Source organism: Amblyraja radiata, chromosome 37, assembly GCF_010909765.2.
Source record: "Amblyraja radiata isolate CabotCenter1 chromosome 37, sAmbRad1.1.pri, whole genome shotgun sequence".
In the NCBI taxonomy this organism is placed as follows: Eukaryota; Metazoa; Chordata; class Chondrichthyes; order Rajiformes; family Rajidae; genus Amblyraja; species Amblyraja radiata.
In genome coordinates this window covers 2,385,927-2,407,318 of record NC_045992.1, presented here as the reverse complement: position 1 = coordinate 2,407,318, position 21,392 = coordinate 2,385,927, and the positions used below count along the sequence as shown (strand labels likewise).

General features: G+C 48.9%; 1 protein-coding gene across 6 annotated transcripts in view; it reads left to right on the top strand.

The window, feature by feature from the left end:
• The window catches only part of zmiz1 (zinc finger MIZ-type containing 1), a 274,950-nt gene that overhangs the window by 238,364 nt on the left and 15,194 nt on the right, over window positions 1–21,392 (top strand). For 5 of the 6 annotated variants that reach the window (XM_033012937.1, XM_033012939.1, XM_033012938.1 and 2 more), the window contains 11 exons: window positions 3,878–4,022; window positions 5,093–5,207; window positions 6,265–6,488; window positions 7,552–7,750; window positions 8,927–9,205; window positions 11,654–11,836; window positions 11,940–12,014; window positions 15,132–15,182; window positions 16,896–17,070; window positions 18,342–18,522; window positions 19,434–19,644. In XM_033012937.1, the coding sequence (XP_032868828.1) occupies window positions 3,878–4,022; window positions 5,093–5,207; window positions 6,265–6,488; window positions 7,552–7,750; window positions 8,927–9,205; window positions 11,654–11,836; window positions 11,940–12,014; window positions 15,132–15,182; window positions 16,896–17,070; window positions 18,342–18,522; window positions 19,434–19,644 (1,838 nt within the window). The remainder of the gene's footprint in view (window positions 1–3,877; window positions 4,023–5,092; window positions 5,208–6,264; window positions 6,489–7,551; window positions 7,751–8,926; window positions 9,206–11,653; window positions 11,837–11,939; window positions 12,015–15,131; window positions 15,183–16,895; window positions 17,071–18,341; window positions 18,523–19,433; window positions 19,645–21,392) is intronic. The other variant, XM_033012940.1, reaches the window with a different exon arrangement.

Genomic DNA, 21,392 nt, shown 5'->3' with positions numbered 1-21,392 from the left:
CTAATTCTACAAAGAATGTGCCTGTGCCTGTTGTGCAGAAGAAGTGTTACGTCAACGGAGCAGAGAGAGCCATTTTGTTGTAACCCACACGGGTTTATACAAGGGGCCAGTTTGTACATGTGCTGGTTCTCAGTCTATGCCAGTTTGGGTTGTGGCTCTACACTGTATATGAGAGAGAGGGAGAGGGAGAGGGAGGGAGGGAGAAGGAGAGAGAGAGGAAAAGAGAGAGAGAGAGAGAAAGTGAGGGGGAGAGAGAGGGAGAGGGGGAGAGGGAGAGAGAGGGAGGGAGAAGGAGAGAGAGAGAGGGAGAGAGAGAGAGAGAGAAAGAGTGAGGGAGAGAGGGAGAGAGAGGGAGGGAGAAGGAGAGAGAGAGGGAAAGAGAAAGAGAGAGAAAGAGAGAAAGAGTGAGGGAGAGGGAGAAAGAGAGGGGAGAGAGGGGGAGAGGAAGAGAGAAAGCGGGAGAGGGAGAGAGAGTGAGTGTGTGAGAAAGAGGAGGGAGAAGGGAGAGGGGAGGGAGAGAGAATGAGGGAGGGAGAGGAAGAGTGAGAGCGAGAGAGAGAGCGAGTGAGAGAGAGTATAAGAGAAAGAGAATGAGGGAGAGAGAGAGAGAGAATTAATAATTGACAACATTTTACCCTCAGTAGTGGAATGTACATGAGCTGTTCCACAGATGTTGGCAGCACCATGGGGGGGGAGGGGACTCCAGGGGGGGGAGAGAGAGAGGGGGGAGGGGAGTTGGGGCTGAAAGAGTCAAATTGGGTTTTTGGGAAGTAACTTCTTAATTTGAACTCTGTTCTGCTGCGTCTCACGTAACATGCGGACGATGAGAGAGGGAGGGGGAGAGGGGGAGAGGCTTGTAACAAAGACATTTCTTAACACAGGAGAGTTGTACCGTTCCCCAGCTCCAGCTTGTTTGTCACTCTATGCTGAGTCACTCCAAGTAGCATGAAGGGAAGGGAGTAGCAGGCGGTGGGAGGGGAGGTGGAGGTGGTGGGGAAGTGGGGTGTCTGGTGTAGATCTATGGCTGTACAGGCTGCTTGCTGTAAATGGCTGGTGTGTGTAGCAGGGTGTGGGCTGGGGCGGACTCTGTGTGTGCGTGTGTGTGCGACCGTATATGTGTGTGTGTGTGAGCATGTGTGTGAGCATGTGTGTGTGTGAGTGTGTGTGAGCGTGTGTGTGTGAGCGTGTGTGTGTGAGCATGTGTGTGAGCATGTGTGTGAGCATGTGTGAGCATGTGTGTGTGTGTGTGTGCGTGTGTGTGTGAGCGTGTGTGAGCGTGTGTGTGTGTGTGTGTGCGTGTGTGTGTGTGTGTGTGCGTGTGTGTGTGAGCGTGTGTGTGTGTGTGCGTGTGTGAGCATGTGTGTGAGCATGTGTGTGCGTGTGTGAGCGTGTGTGTGTGTGCGTCATTAATGTCAAGGCTGGGTTAGACTGCCACCCAATGGCTTTTCCTGGTAACATCAAGACTTATTTTCCTGGTGGAAACACAAAGATGACATAGAAACATAGAAACTAGGTGCAGGAGTAGAGGCCATTCGGCCCTTCGAGCCTGCACCGCCATTCAATATGATCATGGCTGATCATCCAACTCAGTATCCTGTACCTGCCTTCTCTCCATACCCCCTGATCCCTTTAGCCACAAGGGCCACATCTAACTCCCTCTTAAATATAGCCAATGAACTGGCCTCAACTACCTTCTGTGGCAGAGAATTCCACAGATTCACCACTCTCTGTGTGAAAAATGTTTTCCTCATCTCGGTCCTAAAGGATTTTCCCCTTATCCTTAAACTGTGACCCCTTGTTCTGGACTTCCCCAACATCGGGAACAATCTTCCTGCATCTAGCCTGTCCAACCCCTTAACAAAATCCATTTCCACGAGGCGGCAGGAACTGCAGATGCTGGAATGTTGAGCAAAAACACAAACTGCTGGAGTAACTCAGCGGGTCAGGCAGCATCCCTAAAGAACATGGATAGGTGACGTATCGGGTCAGGGCCCTTCTTCAGACGGTTTTCAATCGTGGCTGATCTATCTCAACCCCATTCCCCTGACTTCTCCCCATAACCCCTGACACCCGCACTAATCAAGTATCCATCGAACTCCACTTTAAAAGTACCCATTGACTTGGCCTCCACAGCCAGCTGTGGCAATGAATTCCGCAGATTCACCACCCTCTGACTAAAAATTCCTCCTCATCTCCTTTCTAAAGGTATTTAAGAAGGAACTGCAGATACTGGAAAATCGAAGGTAGACAAAAATGCTGGAGAAACTCAGTGGGTGCAGCAGCATCTATGGAGCGAAGGAAATAGGCAACGTTTCGGGACGAAACCCTTAAGGAAATAGGCAACGTTTCGGGCCGAAACCCTTAAGGAAATAGGCAACGTTTCTGGCCGAAACCCTTAAGGAAATAGGCAACGTTTTGGGCCGAAACCCTTAAGGGTTTCGGCCCGAAACGTTGCCTATTTCCTTCGCTCCATAGATGCTGCTGCACCCACTGAGTTTCTCCAGCACTTTTGTCCACCTCCTTTCTAAAGGTAAGTCCTTTAATTCTGAGGCTGTGGCCTCTAGTCCTAGACTCTCCCACTAGTGGAAACATCCTCTCTGCATCCAGACCCTTCACTATTCGGTAATTTTCAATGAGGTCCCCGCTCATCCTTGTACACTAAGAGTTGGAGATGATGAGCATGTGGCTGTGACATGGGACGGGGGCCACTCGATGTTCCACCAGCAACCAGCTTCTTCTCCTCCATTCGAGCTCCCTCTGGTCCTTCACTGAACCCATCACACTTCACATCGGGCGGGCTCTTGCGTTGAATGGTCTGTAATAAATAACAAAGTGGAGACGGGAGCAGAGAGCGCAGACACTCCAGCCGTCAATACATGCGGCAGTGCGAGGTCGGGAGTTCCTGCACGCTGAACCAGATTATCGCAATTGGCCCCCAGGCAGGTATAAATTATCACCATCACAGCACACGCAGGGAAATTAACATCTCGTCTTTATTAATGGACATTGAAGGTGGCAAAATGCCAGGTGGACTGTTCTGCCGATATCTCAGGCCCCGTTATAGGAGTGGATGGTGGTCTTAGATTTATACAGTGGGTGCCTGTGTGTGTGTGTGTGTGTGTGTGTGTGTGTGTGTGTGTGTGTGCACAAGTATGTGTGTCCAAATGTGTGCGTGTGTGTACACTTGGTTGGGTGTGTACACAAGTATGTGTGCATGAGTGTGTGTATGGGTGTGTGTGCACAAGTGTTTGTATGAGTGTGTATGCACGAGTGTGTGTGTGCACGAGTGTGTGTATGCACGAGTGTGTGTGTCCAAATGTGTGTGTGCGCACTTGTGTAGGTGTGTACACAAGTATGTGTGCATGAGTGTGGGTGTGTGCACGTGTGGGTGTGTGCACGGGTATGTGTGTGTGAGTGTGCTTGAGTGTATGCGTGTCTGACTGTTTGTGTGCATGTCTGTGCACGAGTGTTTGCGTACATGTGTGTGTGTGACCATGAGTGTACACATATGCATGCACCTGCGGGTGCATAGGTGTGAGCATGCATGTGCAAATATTAATATTGATTTGATATTGTCCTGTGTACCAGCATGCAGTGATGAGTATTTGATTTTTGTGTGATCCGGTCAAATCAGATCAGACCGATGGTGAGCGCCATGGGGCCGTACACAGGGTACAACAGGAAGAGGAAGAGGATGGGCGTAATGGGACGGAACTGTCCCCCCCCCCCCCCCGCCCCTCCACCCCCTGGTGCGCGCACCCTGGCTCTGAGGGCCCATTGCCGGTTGGGGGGGGGGGGGAGTTTATGGTCGTGGGGTGGTTATGGTGACGGTGAGGTGACGAGGTGTTTACGCCGACTCTGCTCTCTCTCCGTACAGCTCTCCTGTCGTCGTGGTGTGAGGACCTCGGGCGTCTCCTGCTCCTTCGTCACCAGAAGAGCCGGCAGAACGACACCCCCGGGAAACTGCCCATGCAGCCCCCCATGAACCCCATGAAGCCCACGCTGCCCCCTGGGCCCCACAGGTCAGTGGCTGTCCGCCTCTCCCTGCTGACAGGGACACAAACCTAGACACAAGCCTAGACACAAGCCTAGACACAAGCCTAGACACAAGCCTAGACACAACCCCAGACACAACCCCAGACACAAGCCTAGACACAACCCCAGACACAACCCCAGACACAAGCCCAGATACAAGCCCAGACACAACCCCTGATAGGAGCTCAGACACAACCCCAGACACAACCCCGGACACAACCCCGGGCACAACCCCAGACACAACCCCAGACACAACCCCAGACACAACCCCAGACACAACCCCGGGCACAACCCCAGACACGAGCTCAGACACGAGCTCAGACACGAGCTCAGACACGAGCCCAGACACGAGCTCAGACACGAGCTCAGACACGAGCCCAGACACGAGCCCAGACACAACCCCTGATACGAGCCCAGACACAACCCCTGACACGAGCCCAGACACGAGCCCAGACACGAGCCCAGACACAAGCCCAGACACAACCCCAGACACGAGCCCAGACACGAGCCCAGACAGACTGGTGGGTTTGCCAATTAACCCAGAAACCACACATCATTCTAAAGCCACATTATTTAGAGAACCTCACAAAATGGAGCATTAAAAAGTGAGTTTATTGATTATTTTGTAAAAAATCATCAAATGTTATTTGTTGAGGGGGGTTACATAGCAACCTGACTTGGGGAACCTCTACAGTAGAATATCACTGAACCAGGCAGGGCTCCAGCACACGCTGGCATTTTCATGGCCACTGCTGCCATCTTTGTCTTTCAAATTGGTTTAGAGTCACAGAGTGATACAGCATCGAAACAGGCCCTTCAGCCCATCTTGCCCATGCCGGCCAACATGTCCCAGCTACACTAGTCCCACCTGCCTGTGTTCAGTCCATATCCATCCAAACCTGTCCTATCCATGTAATTTAGTGACAAGTGTTAATTTCCCCGGTGACGTTTGGCATTCCAAATTTGGTTCCTGTGGTACAGTCCCGGGATAGTTCACAGGGATGATGGGGGAGGATTGTCCCGTGCTAATTGCTCTCTCTCTCTCTCTGTCCCATAGTGATGGATCTTTCACCTACGACCCTGTCCCTTGGCAACAGAACACAAGCCAACCTCCAGGGTCCCTGTCTGTGGTGACGACAGTGTGGGGAGTCACCAATACCTCACAGAGCCAGGTAAGGCCAGTTCCACAATGTATCTCCACTGTACAGTATGGGTCTATGATGTCCACAGCATGCATCAGCCGCGCGAATTACTGAGTCACCAGAGTTTTACTGATGTATCTACCGACAACGGGACAATCAAATTCTAACTTGATTTAATTTAGATTAGATTAGAGATACAGCACGGAAACAGGCCCTTCGGCCCACCGAGTCTGCACCGACCAGCGATCCCCGCACACTAGCACTACCCTACACACACACACACACACACACACACACACACACACACACACACACACACACACACACACACACACACACACACACACACACACACACACACACACACACACAGGACAATTTTACATTTACACCAAGCCAATTAACCCACAAACCTGTACGACTTTGGAGTGTGGGAGGAAACCGAAGATCTCGGAGAAAACCCACGCGGTCACGGGGAGAGCGTACAAACTCCGTACAGACAGCACCCGTAGTCGGGATCGAACCCGGGTCCCGTTGTCTTGGTATAAATATAAACTGTCCCTTGTGTGTGTGTAGGATAGTGTTAAGGGGCCTGTCCCACTTGGCGATTTTTTCGGCGACTGCCGGCGTCATTGACTGACGTATCAGGTCACCGAAACAGTCGTGGCGTGACGAGGTATTGGCGCGCGGTGTTTCCTCAAGTGTCGCAACATTTTTTTTGTTGCCGCTGGATTTTGAAATGTTCAAAATCTTTCGGCGACCCTGATACGTCAGTCAATGGTGCCGGCAGTCGCCGAAAACAATCGGCAAGTGGGACAGGCCCTTTAGTGTGCGGGCGCGGACTAGATGGGCCGAAGGGCCTGTTACCACGCTGTATTTCTAAACTAAACATACTGAATCTCCTTGATCTTCTAAGGAGGGGGAAGCGTTGCTGGGATTTGTGTCCGAACGATCTCACCTTGCCCCTTTGTGTATCGCACCTTGTGTATCGCACCTTGTGTATCGCACCTTGTGTATCGCACCTTGTGTATCGCACCTTGCCCTTCCAGTGCCTCCTAACATCACCTGTGTTTCCTTTCACCACAAGCAGGTGCTGGGAAACCCGATGGCCAATGCCAGCAACCCCATGACCCCAGGAGGGAACCCGATGGGGTCTGGGATGTCGGGAAACAACCCTGGCATTAACTCGCCGCAGTTTGCCAATCAGCAGCAGCAGTTCTCGGCGGCCAAAGGCGGTTCTAACCAGGCCTACATCCAGCAGGGCATGTACGGTCGGCCCACCTACGCCGGCAGCGGCAACTATGGCAACAGGTAGGACCCGCACCGACCGGGATATTGATGGCACACCCGCTCTATCACTCTACAAGGGGCCGAATGGCCTACTCCTGCACCTATTATCTATTGTCTATTGTCTCTAGATCAATGTGATAGACAAGGACGACTGCAGTGACCATGAAAATACGGATAGTGGGTTAAAAATGGGTGTGTTAACATTCAGTTAAGGACAGTAAAGTGAGGGGGGTAGTTGTTGGTGAGTTAGCTTGCCAGGCTTTTTCCCGGCCCACCTCCCTTTTCAAATTTATCCCCACCCCCCCCTCCCCACTACAATCAGTCAGACCTGAAACGTCACCTATCCACGTTCTCCACAGATGCTGCCTGACCCGCTGAGTTACTCCAGCACTCTGTGAAACGTCACCTATCCATGTTCTCCACAGATGCTGCCTGACTCGCTGAGTTACTCCAGCACTCTGTGAAACGTCACCTATCCATGTTCTCCACAGATGCTGCCTGACCCACTGAGTTATGGTGCAGCAGCATCTGTGGAGCTAAGGAAATAGGCAACGTTTCGGGCCGAAACCCTTCTGGAAATAGGCAACGTTTCGGGCCGAAACCCTTCCGGGTTTCGGCCCGAAACTTTGCCTATTTCCTTAGCTCCATAGATGCTGCTGCACCCGCTGAGTTACTCCAGCACTCTATGAAACGTCACCTATCCATGTTCTCCACAGATGCTGCCTGACCCGCTGAGTTACTCCAGCAACTTGGGTCTCCATTTAAATAGTGACACTTGTAATAGATGCTGGTTGACAAAAAAAAGACACATGGTATATTTGGAGTCCCCTACCCAAGTATGTGACGTTTTGGACTAGGACCCTTCTCCGGGCTGATGCATGTCTATCTGTAATCTCCAGAGATGCTGCCTGAGCTAGCGAGATACTCCAGCACTTGTTTTTTTTTTTTAAACCAGCATCTGCAGTTCCTTGTGTCTACACGGTGCTGTTCTGTGTTCCATGTAACGTCACCGTCACCGCGCGTCTCCACGTGTCTTTGCGCGGGCGATCTTCTGGTTGCTCACCCTCCCTCCGCTCTCTTCCAGTTACCCCGGAAACCCCAACGCTCCCGGCTCCATGGGCATCCCGCCGCACAGCAGGCCGCCCACCGACTTCACGCAACCCGCCGCTGCCGCCGCCGCCGCTGCAGTCGCTGCCGCCGCCGCCACCGCCACGGCCACGGCCACCGCAACGGTGGCTGCTCTGCAGGAGAAGCAGAACCAGGAGATGAACCAGTACGGGCCGGTAAGCAGGAACCCATCTTGTTGGCGGACGTGGTGGGTGGGCCTTGTTCCCCGTGCTGGAGTCACTCGGCCGGGACGGGCAGCATCTCTGGAGACAAGGGATGGGTGATGACGCCTTCTTTAGATGCTGCCCGTCCCGCTGAGTTACTCCAGAACCTTGTGTCCTTCTGGAGAGCCGATGGTCGGGTTCTAGCCCAGGATCAAGAGCGGCAGGTCCCGGCAGTGGAAACGTACAAACTGAAAACTCACTGGAGACTGGAAGATGCTGGAACCCTGAGCAAAGCGACAAGCGTTTAGATTAAAGGTAGACACAAAATGCTGGAGTAACTCAGCGGGAGAGAAGGAATGGGTGAAGATACGGGTCGAGACTCTTCTTCAGACATTCCTTCACTCCAGCGATGCTGCCTGTCCCGCTGAGTTACTCCAGCATTTTGAGTCTATCTTTGATCTAAACCAGCATCTGCAGTTCCTTCCTACACATTTTGTCCAGAATTATCGGATGGTTTATGAGAGTTTGACATCTCTCCTCTTTCTCTCTCTCTCTCTCTCTCTCTCTGTGTCTGTGTCTGTGTCTGTGTCTGTGTGTGTGTGTGTGTGTGTGTGTGTCTGTTGCTGTGTCTCTGTCTGTGTGCGTGTCTGTGCCTGTGTGTCTGCGCATGTGTGTGTGTGTGTGTGTGTCTGTGTGTGTGTGTGTGTGTCTGTGTCTGTGTGTGTGTCTGTGTCTGTGTCTGTCTGTGTGTGTGTCTGTGTGTGTCTGTGTCTGTGTCTGTGTGTGTGTCTGCGTGTGTGTGTGTGTCTGTCTGTTGCTGTGTCTCTGTCTGTGTGCGTGTCTGTGCCTGTGTGTCTGCGCATGTGTGTGTGTGTGTGTGTCTGTGTGTGCGTGTCTGTGCCTGTGTGTCTGTGTGTGTGCGTGTCTGTGCCTGTGTGTCTGCGCATGTGTGTGTGTCTGTGTGTGTGTCTGTGTGTCTGCGTGTGTGTGTGTGTGTCTGCGTGTGTGTGTCTGTGTGTGTGTCTGTGTCTGTGTGTGTGTGTCTGCGTGTGTGTGTCTGTGTGTGTGTGTGTGTCTGTCTGTTGCTGTGTCTCTGTCTGTGTGCGTGTCTGCATGTGTGTCTGCGCATATGTGTGTGTGTGTGTCTGTGTGTGTGTGTGTGTGTCTGTGTGTGTGTGTGTTTTGCAGATGGGCCCTGCACAAGCCTACAGCAGCCAGTTCATGAACCAGCAGGGCTCTCGTGGACCATCCACCATACAGGGCAGCATCAACCCGGGAGCGATGGGCTCGGGGATGACCCCCAGCAGCATGAGTGGACCCCCCATGCCCATCAGCCAGCCCCGGCCCCCAGGCATGAACCCTGTCTTCGCCTCGCACGGCCAGAGGGTGGCACAGCAAGGGTACGCCGCCCCCAGACCAACGCAGCAGATGCCCATGCAGGGGGTGAAGAGGCCGTACCCAGGCGAGGTGAGCAGCAACCGAGCCCCAACAAACTGGGGGGGGGGGGGTGAAAAACTTGTGTACTATCCAGTCAGCGGAAAGACAATGCATGATTACAATCGAGCCATTTACAGTGTATAGATACATGATAAGGGAATAATATTTAGTGCAAAGTAAAGCCAGCAAAGTCCGATCAAGGGCCTTCTGAAATACACTGTATGGACCACTCCATGTGTGTAGTCCTACCACAACTCTCTGTAGGTTGTATCAAGGATCCCTAATGGGCCTGTCCCACTTGGCGATGTTTCAGGCAACTGCCGGCGACCGTCACAGTCGTAGAGGGTCGCTGAAAAACCGGCGACAACCTACGTCATCCTTGCGACAACCTACACCAGCACCTACGTCAGGAGAAGTCAAACCCACTGTCGGCGAAAATGTTTCAACGTGTCGAAACTTTGGCAGCGACCAGAAAGACGCTTTCGACTCTTTGCGCGACTGAAGGAGACGACTCGCGGCGAACATGTGGCGACAAACTAGTCGCCTGTGGTTGCCCCACAAAATCGCCTAACTGGGACAGGCCCGTAACTCTTACCTTCCATTCCCTCCTGCCCACTGCCCACGTCCCATTGCTCACTACGAGAAAAAAAAATTTCACGCAGAGAGTGGTGAATCTCTGGAATTCTCTGCCACAGAAGGTAGTTGAGGCCAGGTACGGGATACTGAGTTGGATGATCAGCCATGACCATATTGAATGGCGGTGCAGGCTCAAAGGGCCGAATGGCCTACTCCTGCACCTATTTTCTATGTTTCTACTGCTCTACCCACTTTGCAAAATCTTTGGCATTTCATCCTCAGATTACCCTGGGTATCAGCCATTCCTAATCCCACACCATGTACACAGAATCACCATGTACATAGAATCCTGCTTTACTGTTCACCAAAGTGGACAGCCTCACATTTCCCCATACTATTATTTTTTTTTCAGTTTCAGTTTAGTTCATTGTCACGTGTACCGAGCTGTTTGTTTCATAGAAACATAGAAAATAGGTGCAGGAGTAGGCCATTCGGCCCTTCGAGCCTGCACCGCCATTCGATATGATCATGGCTGATCATCCAACTCAGTATCCCATCCCTGCCTTCTCTCCATACCCCCTGATCCCTTTAGCCACAAGGGCCACATCTAACTCCCACTTAAATATAGCCAATGAACTGGCCCCAACTACCTTCTGTGGCAGAGAATTCCACAGATTCACCACTCTCTGTGTAAAAAATGATTTTCTCATCTCGGTCCTAAAAGACTTCCCTCTTATCCTTAAACTGTGACCCCTAGTTCTGGACTTCCCCAACATCGGGAATAATCGTCCTGCATCTAGCCTGTCTGACCCCTAAAGAATTTGTTGCGTCCTAACCAGTCGGCAGGAAGACGACGCATGCTTACAATCGAGCCATTTACAGTGTAGAGATACATTATAAGGGAAGGTAGGCAAAAGTGCTGGAGAAACTCAGCGGGTGCAGCAGCATCTATGGAGCGAAGGAAATAGGCAACGTTTCGGGTCGAAACCCTTCCGGGTTTCGGCCCGAAACGTTACCTATTTCCTTTGGGTTTCGTCCCGAAACGTTGCCTATTTCCTTCGCTCCATAGATGCTGCTGCACCCTCTGAGTTTCTCCAGCACTTTTGTCTACCTTCGATTTTCCAGCATCAGCAGTCCCTTCTCAAATACATTATAAGGAGATAAGGTAAAGCCAGCAAACGATAGTCCAAGTGTCACCTATGAGATAGAAGAAATGTTGCTGCAGGTTACGAGATTTGAGAATGTGGAGAGATTGCAAGATGGGATTGGAGATCTGGTTCTGTGGCAAATAGTCGCCTAGGTTGAGTGGCATCTAGGAACGCCATTTTTATTCCCCGCCTCTTAGCCTGTCTGAACTGCGCGCAGATTGGTTGTAGCTAGGATTGCAAGCATGTTGAACACCGCACATCTTGAGGAAATGCGATTCCTCCTAATGGATAAATCAGACCAATTCATAACGAGTTGGTCTCCATTCGTCGTCTTTTTGGAATCATATGGTGCAACACAATTGTAAAAAATAACTGTTTCAGGACTTCAAGATTAAACAATGATCTCCTTACTTCTTTTCTTTATTTTCTTTTCTTCAACTTTCTTCATTCATTCTTCTTTTTTAATCTTCTTCACACACTATATATCTCACGTCTTTCTATCCTTTACTATCTAATTTCTTTTTCTTATTCTTATTTTTCTTTATTATAACAAAAAAAAAAAAATAAGAAGCTGTACATAAAATGTATTATGAAAATATATATTAGGCACTTTGGTGCCATATGATTGTACTTCTAATAAAATAAAATAAAAAAATAAAAAAGATTGGTTGTAGCTTTCCTCGCGGCCTGCTTTGCTGTCTGCTTTTGTTCCGCGCCGGGCAAGTGATCTCACGCTGCCTCTGTCTTACCGTAGCCAACTTATGGAGCCCAGCAGTACGGGCCAAGCAGCCAGTTCCCCAGTCAGGCTGGGCAGTACCCCGCTGCCAACTCACAGAGGCCCATCACATCACCCACCTACCATGGACAGAGGATGCCAGGCCAGCAAAGCACAGGCCAGTACCCGCCTCAGCCTGTCAACATGCCTCAGTATTACAAGGTAACCACTCTTCTGTCGATCTGTCGTTAGTTTGTCTCTGTGCTTGTGTGGAGTTGGGCTTTGACTGTCATTTGCTTGTCTCTTCCAAACCCACCTCCAACAGGCAGAACAGTTCAACGGGCAGAACAGCAGCTTTGCTGGAAGTGGATATACCTACAGTCAAAGTAGCCTGAATGGGGTAAGTACTTGAGAGAGGGAAGGCTCTTGTTTATGCAGCTTCTGAATCCAGCTGTGTAGATCTCACACCCTTGTCTGCCCCCTTCACCCTCCCCACTCAACCAGAGAATGTCTCTCGGCACTTGACCCTAGTCCACTCCACTACACAGCGGCTCAAGTGGCGCAGCGGGTAGAGCTGCTGCCTCACAGCTTCAGAGGCCCGGGTTCGATCCTGACCTCAGGTGCTGTCTGTGTGGAGTTTGCATGTACTCACGGTGACTGCGTGGGTTTCCTCCGGGTGCTCCAGTCCCCCCCCCCCCGCCCCCCCACACACATCCCAAAGGGTCAATTGATTAATTGGCCTCTGTAAATTGCCCCTCGTGTATGGGGAGTGGATGAGAAAGCAGGATAATATACTGTAGAACTCATGCAAATGGGTGATGAGTGGTTGGCGTGGACTTGGTGAGCAGAAGGGCCTGTTTCCATGTTGTATCTTTAAACTAAACATAACTAAACTGCATAACACAGTAAATGATTCAAATGGAATGTAAGATTCCAGTCGTTTACAACTAGAGTTGTGTACAGTTTGGGTTCATTCTTTAAACTGGCCAACATTGAATTTCATTCAGAGGCGTAAGGGACAGAAAATACTGTGGCGCGATAACTCAGAGAGTCAGACAGCGTCTCTGAGGCTCAAGGGTAGGCAAGGTTTTTTGCGGTCTGGATGTCTGAAGAAGGAACCTGACCTGAAACGTCGCCTGTCCATGTCCTCCAGAGATGCTGCCTGGCCCGCTGAGTTACTCCAGCACTTCCTGGTTTTTTTCCCCATGTCATTCGGGAATCTGAATTGGGAAGAAGGCAAAGCTGTTTGAGATTTCCATTCATACAACTGGCACCACAACGCCACACTTCCCACTGAATGACTCTTGCTGGACCTGATTGAGATGTTCCCACTGCCCACCAGGAGCCTTCATTGTCAAACCAGGAACCTGACTTCAGACTAGTCCACCCTTGGTGAAAACCAGTTTGAATGTTGGAAAAAAAATACCCCACTGTCTGACCTTCCTCCCTGCTCCACCCCGGCCTTCCCTCGCCTCTCTCCCTTCCACAATATTATACCACATATTCCAAAGACTTGTTGGCTGAAGATTGGAGTACCACCAAATGTAACAGGGCAGCAGTACAATTGCTGCCTCACAGCGCCAGAGACCCGGGCTCGATCCCGACTACGGGTGCTGTCTGTACGGAGTTTGCACGTTCTCCCCGCGACCTGACCGGGTTTTCTCCAAGATCTTCGGTTTCCTCCCACACTCCAAAGACGTGCAGGTTTGTAGGTTAATTGGCTTTGGTGTAAATGTAAAACTTGTCCCTAGTGGGTGGAGGATGGTGTTAGCGTGCGGGGGTCGCTGGTCGGCGCGGACCCGGTTAGTTTCCTCGCTGTATCTCTAAACTAAATTAAAAAAACAATGAAATTCATACCTGCAGCATCTTAACAGGCCTGCAAACACAATATACTTAGATAACATCAATCAAACAAAAATCTGGTCAATTAATAACCCCAATACCTGGTCCTTTGTGGCACCACAGACAGTCCACAGTTGAGGTTAGTGTTCTACAGTGTGCAAGGGTCCTGGTGGTTTGGGGACTGGGTTTTTATTCAACCTGGTGGTCATGGTTTTCAGACTCCTGTACCTTCTCCCAAATGATGAATTGGAAAAAGCTGGCCACGTACATCAGCAGTAAACATTGCCAGTCCAGTCATCCCCAATGCCCCTTTGCCCACCCCCAAGACGGCCATTTTAAACCATGTAACCATGTAATCATCACCCATTCAGCCACTCTCACTCTTTCTTGCTGTTTTGTTTTTGAATCACATGTCGACACAAGAAGAGACTAACAGTTTTTATTGAACATAAGCTAAATATTTTAAGTTTTTGCATGGTGGTGTATGCATCTCACTCCATCACTAAACCATCCAGGTAGGTATCTTCATCTTGGGTATATATCTGTAATATTTCCTACGAATCACTGCTGGTGATTTTATTTTTGAAAACCAAAATATATTTTGCATGCTTTTGTTGCTTCTTGACATGTTTCATTCACTTGTCCGGAGTTCCACTTGTAAATGAATCCATTATCCCAGTGAGTGTGACTGTCAACAATGGTTAGAGTGGTTGTCAAGTCCAGGATGAACTATGATCCAGAGACACAAGGAACTGCAGGCGCTGGGATGGTGAGCAAAACACTAAGTGCTGGAGGACCCCAGCGGGTCAGGCAGCATCTGTGGAGGGAAGAATGGGCAAGTGATGTTTTGGGTCAGGACCCTTCTTCGGGCTGAAGGTGACATTTTGGGTCAGGCTTGAAGAATGGTCTCAACCCAAGATAAGACTCTGTATTTCCCCCCCACGCTCTGCCTGATGCACTGAGTTCCTCCAGCACTTTGTGTTTCCCTCATGAACTGTAACACGAAAGAGTTGTATAGGATAGACATGAATGAAGGGACAGCTATAGATTTATTTGTTCGGTAACGTTGATCCATCAAGTTGCTCTGCAAGGGTTGGACTTCTACTCGCAGTTCCATATCACTAGATAAAAATTATCTTAGTTTGTGCCTAGCATTTGGGACATTTATTTTGGCCTCGTTGAGTCACTGGTACTTTTTGAACCACAGCTTAGATTCCCTGAACATAATCCTTTCCCTCTAACTTGACGAGTATCATTGTTCCCCCCAATTCATAATCATCCTATTTTTTTAAAATCCAATTGACATACAGTCTCTCCACATGCACATGCTCTCAACCCAAACATTTTTGCTTTTCATACTCCCATGGTTTTTTTTTTTACTCCTTGGACAGTGAAGCATATGAGCGAACCACAGCATCGTTCTATGACCACACTGTGGCTTAGTATGTGGGAATACACTGGCCCGCTCAGAGGGTTCCCTAATGCTTTATCGATGACTTTTTCTAAAGGTTATATCACGCGCAGAAAGCAATAACTTTGCTTTAGCTAGGGTTTAACAATGTTGAGAAGAGCACATTTTTTGCAGAACAGTAAACCTGCCAATTCTGTTTTTCATTACTAATCAACACTAATTGGATACCGTCCCATCCTCTTGTGATCGCTGACTGCCTGGTAGTGTCCTCTCTGTCTCTCCATCACAAATGCTGGGAGTGGAAAAGAAACCAAAGTAAGATTACATTGTTCTTACTGACCCTACTCCACACATTAGACAAAAATAAACTGCTTTAAAAAAAAAATTAAAAAAAAAAAATTAACTTTTTTTGTTAATTAAACAAATAGCTGATATCTGTTCAGTTACATAGCTGACATTTTTCTACCACCTTTGAGTATTAATATTTCCAAAAGAATGTATTGATAGTAATTTTCTAGATGTTTAAACTATTTTTGAAAAAATTGGAGAGGTTGCGATTTCTAGGGCAGGATATTGGGCTGAGTTAAGGGTGATCATAGTCCACAGTGTCTCAACATGAAGGTCTCACCCACTAGGAGACTTTGGCAGATAGGTTTCCCTATCTCCAGGGTTGGGAACGAGTGGAGATGGGGGGGCGACTTTCCTTGAAACATCTCTCACGTTACACGGGGTTTCTGGGGAAGACGTAGGAATGGATCAGGTTTCTTGTGAAATGATGCCCACTCTGATCTTCCAGGGAAGTTCTCACCACCCTTTGGTTTAAAAATAAGATGTTTGTTTGCCCAATGGTAGGAAGATCTCAGTGTAATGGTTGAAGATGGCTCAAGATGGCTCTTATAGAAACTTACAAAATTCTTAAGGGGTTGGACAGGCTAGATGCAGGAAGATTATTCCCGATGTTGGGGAAGTCCAGAACAAGGGGTCACAGTTTAAGGATAAGGGGGAAATCTTTTAGGACTGAGATGAGAAAAACATTTTTCACACAGAGAGTGGTGAATCTCTGGAATTCTCTGCCACAGAAGATAGTTGAGGCCAGTTCATTGGCTATATTTAAGAGGGAGTTAGATGTGGCCCTTGTGGCTAAAGGGATCCGGGGGTATGGAGAGAAGGCAGGTACGGGATACTGAGTTGGATGATCAGCCATGATCATATTGAATGGTGGTGCAGGCTCGAAGGGCTGAATGGCCTACTCCTGCACCTAATTTCTATGTTTCTAAGATTCAGAGATCAGGGGAAAGTTTCAAAGTGGAGTCGGGGTTGATGTGAAGATCTCATAGCAGTGGGGAGGGAGAACTTATACAAGAGTCTTCCTGGAGCTCAGAAGCAAGAAACTGAAATGCAGAGGTCTAGATTTAAAAAACTTTGCATGCCCAGGGATTAATTTAGTCAGTTCAAAAACTTTTTTGAAAGATGATTAATTTTTTTTTTAATGCCATACTTCACAATGCAGAAACCATATTGTTGAGACAACTCCTTAAATGTCGTATCAATATCAAGAAATTCCATAGTCAATACTGAAATAGTTCCAATCGTATATATTTGGGGTTTGCTAACAGAAGTTGGAATGGTTGGTCTGACTGTCCCAAGAGCAGTCTCAGGCAGTGGAAAGTTGCTAGGTCTGAAGTGTCTCTCCTTTCCAGCTGACTATGTTATAAATGGAGTGTGATTAATGGGAGCGGGCCCTCTTTATAATGGATTGTACTGTTAGATACCGGATGGAGGCCTGTTGTGAATGAAGGGGGAAAAGGTCCAGTTCCACCCAATACAGTAGCTTACTCTTATGTCTGAACAAAATCAACTATCGACAAGATTTTGGGAACTGCAAAGATTGATCATAGTTTGAGTGGATTTAAATGTGTTAACTTTTCTGCATGTTATGATAACTGACTCCAGCCATGGTGCATGAAAGTGCATGCTATTCCAATGAATCCATACATCTCCCCGTCACTCTTTTCTTTTCTCTTTTAGCCCCCGAGGTCTGTGGCCAGTTATCCACATTCTCCGGTACCAGGAAACCCCACTCCACCTATGACTCCAGGAAGCAGTATCCCGCCGTACCTGTCTCCAAACCAGGACGTTAAGCCTCCGTTCCCACCCGACATAAAACCCAACCTGAACGCCTTGCCGCCACCGCCTCTTCCAAGTGAGTTGGACAACAGCAACGACAAATGCAAAAAGAGTTTTGGCAAGCAATGCAAGAGTTTGCAATGCAATGGAACTTAACTCTGCAAATCTCACTTCCTTTGTGGTACTTCATTGTTCACAACCATTAACCTTTGTACACTGAGGTCAAACCTCAGTGAGAAGTAAATTTAGAACCACGATCGCCAGGTGTAACCAATATATGGAACAATTCTCCAAGCAGATGAATGATACATTGGCGTTCAAAGATATGAGAAAATTCCATTGATCCAGCACAGAGTTTGGGGGTGCCAGATTATATTATGGACTTTTCGATGTTACTCCTATTAATGCATTAATAAACTCGCTGTGTTTGAAAGGGGTCTGAAGGGAGGGTGGTTCAGTGGCCTAGCGGTAGAGTTGCTGCCTCATAGCGCCAGGGACCCGGGTTCGATCCTGACTACGGCAGCTGCATGTGCAAAGTTTGTGTGTTCTCCCTGTGACCGCGTGGGTTTTCTCCGGGTGCTCCGGTTTCCTCCCACACTCCAAAGACATGCAGGTTTGAAGGCCGATTGGCTTCGATAAAATTGCCCCTAGTTTGTTGGATGTGGAATTGGGATAACATCGAACTAGTGGTTGGCGCAGACTTGGTGGGCCGTAGGGCCTGTTTCCACGCTAATTCTGCTAATGGTCCAAATCTGCTCCCATAACCTATAAACGTCAAACGCGCGCAACATTATAGATTTTAAACTCTTATCAATTCACTCCTCAAAGGAGTGAAGTGTATTGAGGTTGTCGGGATAATTTGTGTAACTTAGTTTTCCCAGTCTTGGGACATTGGTAATTCTGTGAGACCTCACTCAGCCGAGCCAGCGGGTGCTTTGAGCTGGCTCGCGGCTTGATGTGCAAATGGTGACACACTAGTGACGATACGATTTGCTGTACCGACAGGACGACAGATGGCACAATGGGCTAAGTGTTCGGCTGGCGACCGGAAGGTGGGCCGGTTCGAATCCCACTTGGAGTGCATACTGTCGTTGTGTCCTTGGGCAAGACACTTCACCCACCTTTGCCTGTGTGTGAATGTGTGTGAGTGATTGGTGGTGGTCGGAGGGGCCGTAGGCGCAGATTGGCAGCCACGCTTCCGTCAGTCTGCCCCAGGGCAGCTGTGGCTACAGAAGTAGCTTACCACCACCGAGTGTGACTGAGGGGTGAATGAATAATGCGATGTAAAGCGCCCTGAGTATTAGAAAGGCGCTATATAAATCCCATCCATTATTATTATTACCGCAGATACTAAAGGGAAAGTTGACACTTTCTCTCCCTCTTTGGTCGCAGCTGCCGATGAGCTGCGACTGACCTTCCCGGTGAGGGACGGAGTGGTGTTGGAGCCTTTCCGACTGGAACACAACCTAGCGGTCAGCAACCATGTCTTCCACCTGCGCCAATCTGTGCACCAGACCCTGATGTGGAGGTGAGTCACAACGCCACAGGGCGCTGGTATCATTTTGGGTGGTGTCAGATTATTGGATGTTACTCCTATTAATTTATCAATAAACCCACACTGTGTTTGAAAGGAGCATGAAGGGTCGGGCGGCATGGTGGTGCAGCGCTAGAGTTGCTGCCTTACTGCACTAGGGACCCGGGTCCGATCCTGATTACGGGTGCTGTCTGTGCAGAGTTTGTACCTTCTACCTGTGACTGCGTGGGTTTTCTCCGGGCGCTCCGGTTTCCTCCCACACTCCAAAGACGTGTGGGTTTGAAGGTTAATTGGCTTCAGTAAAATTGCCCCTTGTGTGTAGGATTTGGAATTGGGATAGCATAGAACTAGTGGTGGGCCGAAGGGCCTGTTTCCATGCTGATTCTGCTCCTGCAACTTGTAAACCTCAAGCCCGTGCAACATTATGGACAACTACTTGCCCCTTTTCCGGGGTTACGTCCGATTAAAGGAGATGTGCAGGGCAAGTTTTTTTACACAGAGAGTGGCGGGGGCCTGGAATGAACTGCCAGGGGTGGTGGTGGAGGCAGATATAATAGTAGCATTTGACGAGGATTTCAAATAGCCACAAGGGTAAGCAGGATATGGACACATGCAGGCAGAGGGGATTAGTTTATCTTGGCTTCATGTTCAGTGCACACACTGTGGGTTGAAGTGTATGTTCCTGAGTTGTAGTCTACTCCTGCAATCCATGTTCCACTTGCATTGACCAGAACAGAACGCTGTGGAGGCCAAGTCATTGGATATTTTTAAGACAGTGAAAGATACATTCTCGGTGGTCAGGGGTTATGGGGAGAAGGCAGGAGAATGGGGTTTGGAGGGAGAGATAGATCAGCCATGATTGAACGACAGAGTAGACTTGATGGGCCAATGTCATCCTATTTCAGGTCTGACCTGGAGCTTCAGTTCAAGTGCTACCACCATGAGGACAGGCAGATGAACACCAACTGGCCAGCTTCCGTGCAGGTCAGTGTGAACGCCACGCCCCTCACCATCGAACGAGGGGACAACAAGACATCGCACAAGCCCCTGCATCTAAAGCACGTCTGCCAACCAGGGAGGAACACCATCCAGATCACCGTCACCGCCTGTTGCTGTGTAAGTGTGTACATTACTTACGCACCTGTCTTGGAGTCATAGAGTCTAACAGCATGGAAACAGGCCCTTCGGCCCACCTTGCCCACACCGGCCAACATGTCCCATCTATACTAGTCCTATCTACCAAACCTGTCCTAGTGCTCTTAAAGATAGCGGAGTCAGGGGATATGGGGAGAAGGCAGGAACGGGGTACTGATTGGGGATGATCAGCCATGATCACATTGAATGGCAGTGCTGGCTCGAAGGGCCAAATGACCTACTCCTGCACCTATTGTCTATTGTCTATCCATGTACCTGTCTTGAAAGTTGCCTCGACTACATCCTCTCGTTCCATACACCCACCAGCCTCTGATTGAAAGAGTTACCCCTCAAATTGTTATTAAATCTTTCCCCCTTCACCTTAAACCAGTGTCCTCTGGTTCTCGATTGGCTTAGTGTCGGCAAGAGACTCTGTGCGTCTACCCGATCCATTCCTCTCATAATTTAATACCCCTCTATACGAACACCCACTCATCCTCCTGCGCTCCTAGCCTGCTCAACCTCTCCCTGTAGCTCAGGCCCTCTAGTCCCCAATGTACAGTGAAATTATTTATTTACATCTAATACAATAAAATTAGACTGTGCAGTGCTAGGGGGTTGGAATGACCATCTCTTCTACATCTCGTGAACTTGGTCACCTGCCCATCCAAGACCGCAGCAAATTGCAGCGAATTGTCCACGCAGCCTAGCCCATCACACAAACCAGCCTCCCTTCCATTGACTCCATCTACACCTCACGCTGCCTTGGCAAGGCCAGCAGCATCATCAAGGACGAGTCACACCCTGGCCACTCACTCATCACCCCTCGCCCGTCAGGCAAAAAGGTACAGAAATGTGAAAACGCACACCTCCAGATTCGGGGGCAGTTTCTTCCCAGCTGTTATCAGGCAACTGAACCATCCTACCACAACCAGAGAGCAGTGCTGAACAATTGTCGACCTCTTTGGTGACCCTTGGACTATCCTTGATCGGACTTTGCTGGCTTTACCTTGCACGAAACGTCATTCCCTTACCATGTATCTATACACTGTAAATGGCTCGATTGTAATCCTGTATTGTCTTTCTGCTGACTGGATAGCACGCAACAAAAGCTTTTCACTGTACCTTGGTACACGTGACAATAAACTAAACCTGAAATTGATATGGAAAGGGGAAGGTTGGAGGTATTGTATATGGGAAAATAAATAAAAGGGTGACTGTTATGTGTTCTCCATTCTTCAATGACAGAGGCATTACCCATTTATCACTCCAGCTTACATTAGCATTGTTAGTTGAGGCAGCCTTATATAAATTTCACAAAGTGCAGCTTTGTTTGTTTGGCATTTAGAGGATCCACAAAGCTTAGTATTCAAATAAATAAATGTATCTATTTAATCCCTTGTGCAATATTTGCAAGGATATGTTTATTGCTCATCACCAATTCCCCTTGAGAATACTGGTGAGAATATGAGTTGAGTTTGAGTTCAGTTTATTGTCACGTGTACCGAGGTACAGTGAAAAGCTTTTGTTGCGTGCTAACCAGTCGGCAGAAAGACAACACATGATTACAATCGAGTCGTCCACAGTGTACAGATATATACATGATATAGGGAATAACGTTTAGTGCAATATAAAGTCCAGTAAAGTCCGATCAAAGATAGTCCGAGGGTCTCCAGTGAGGTGGATCGTAGCTCAGGATCTTCCTCTATTGTTGGTAGGATGGTTCAGAT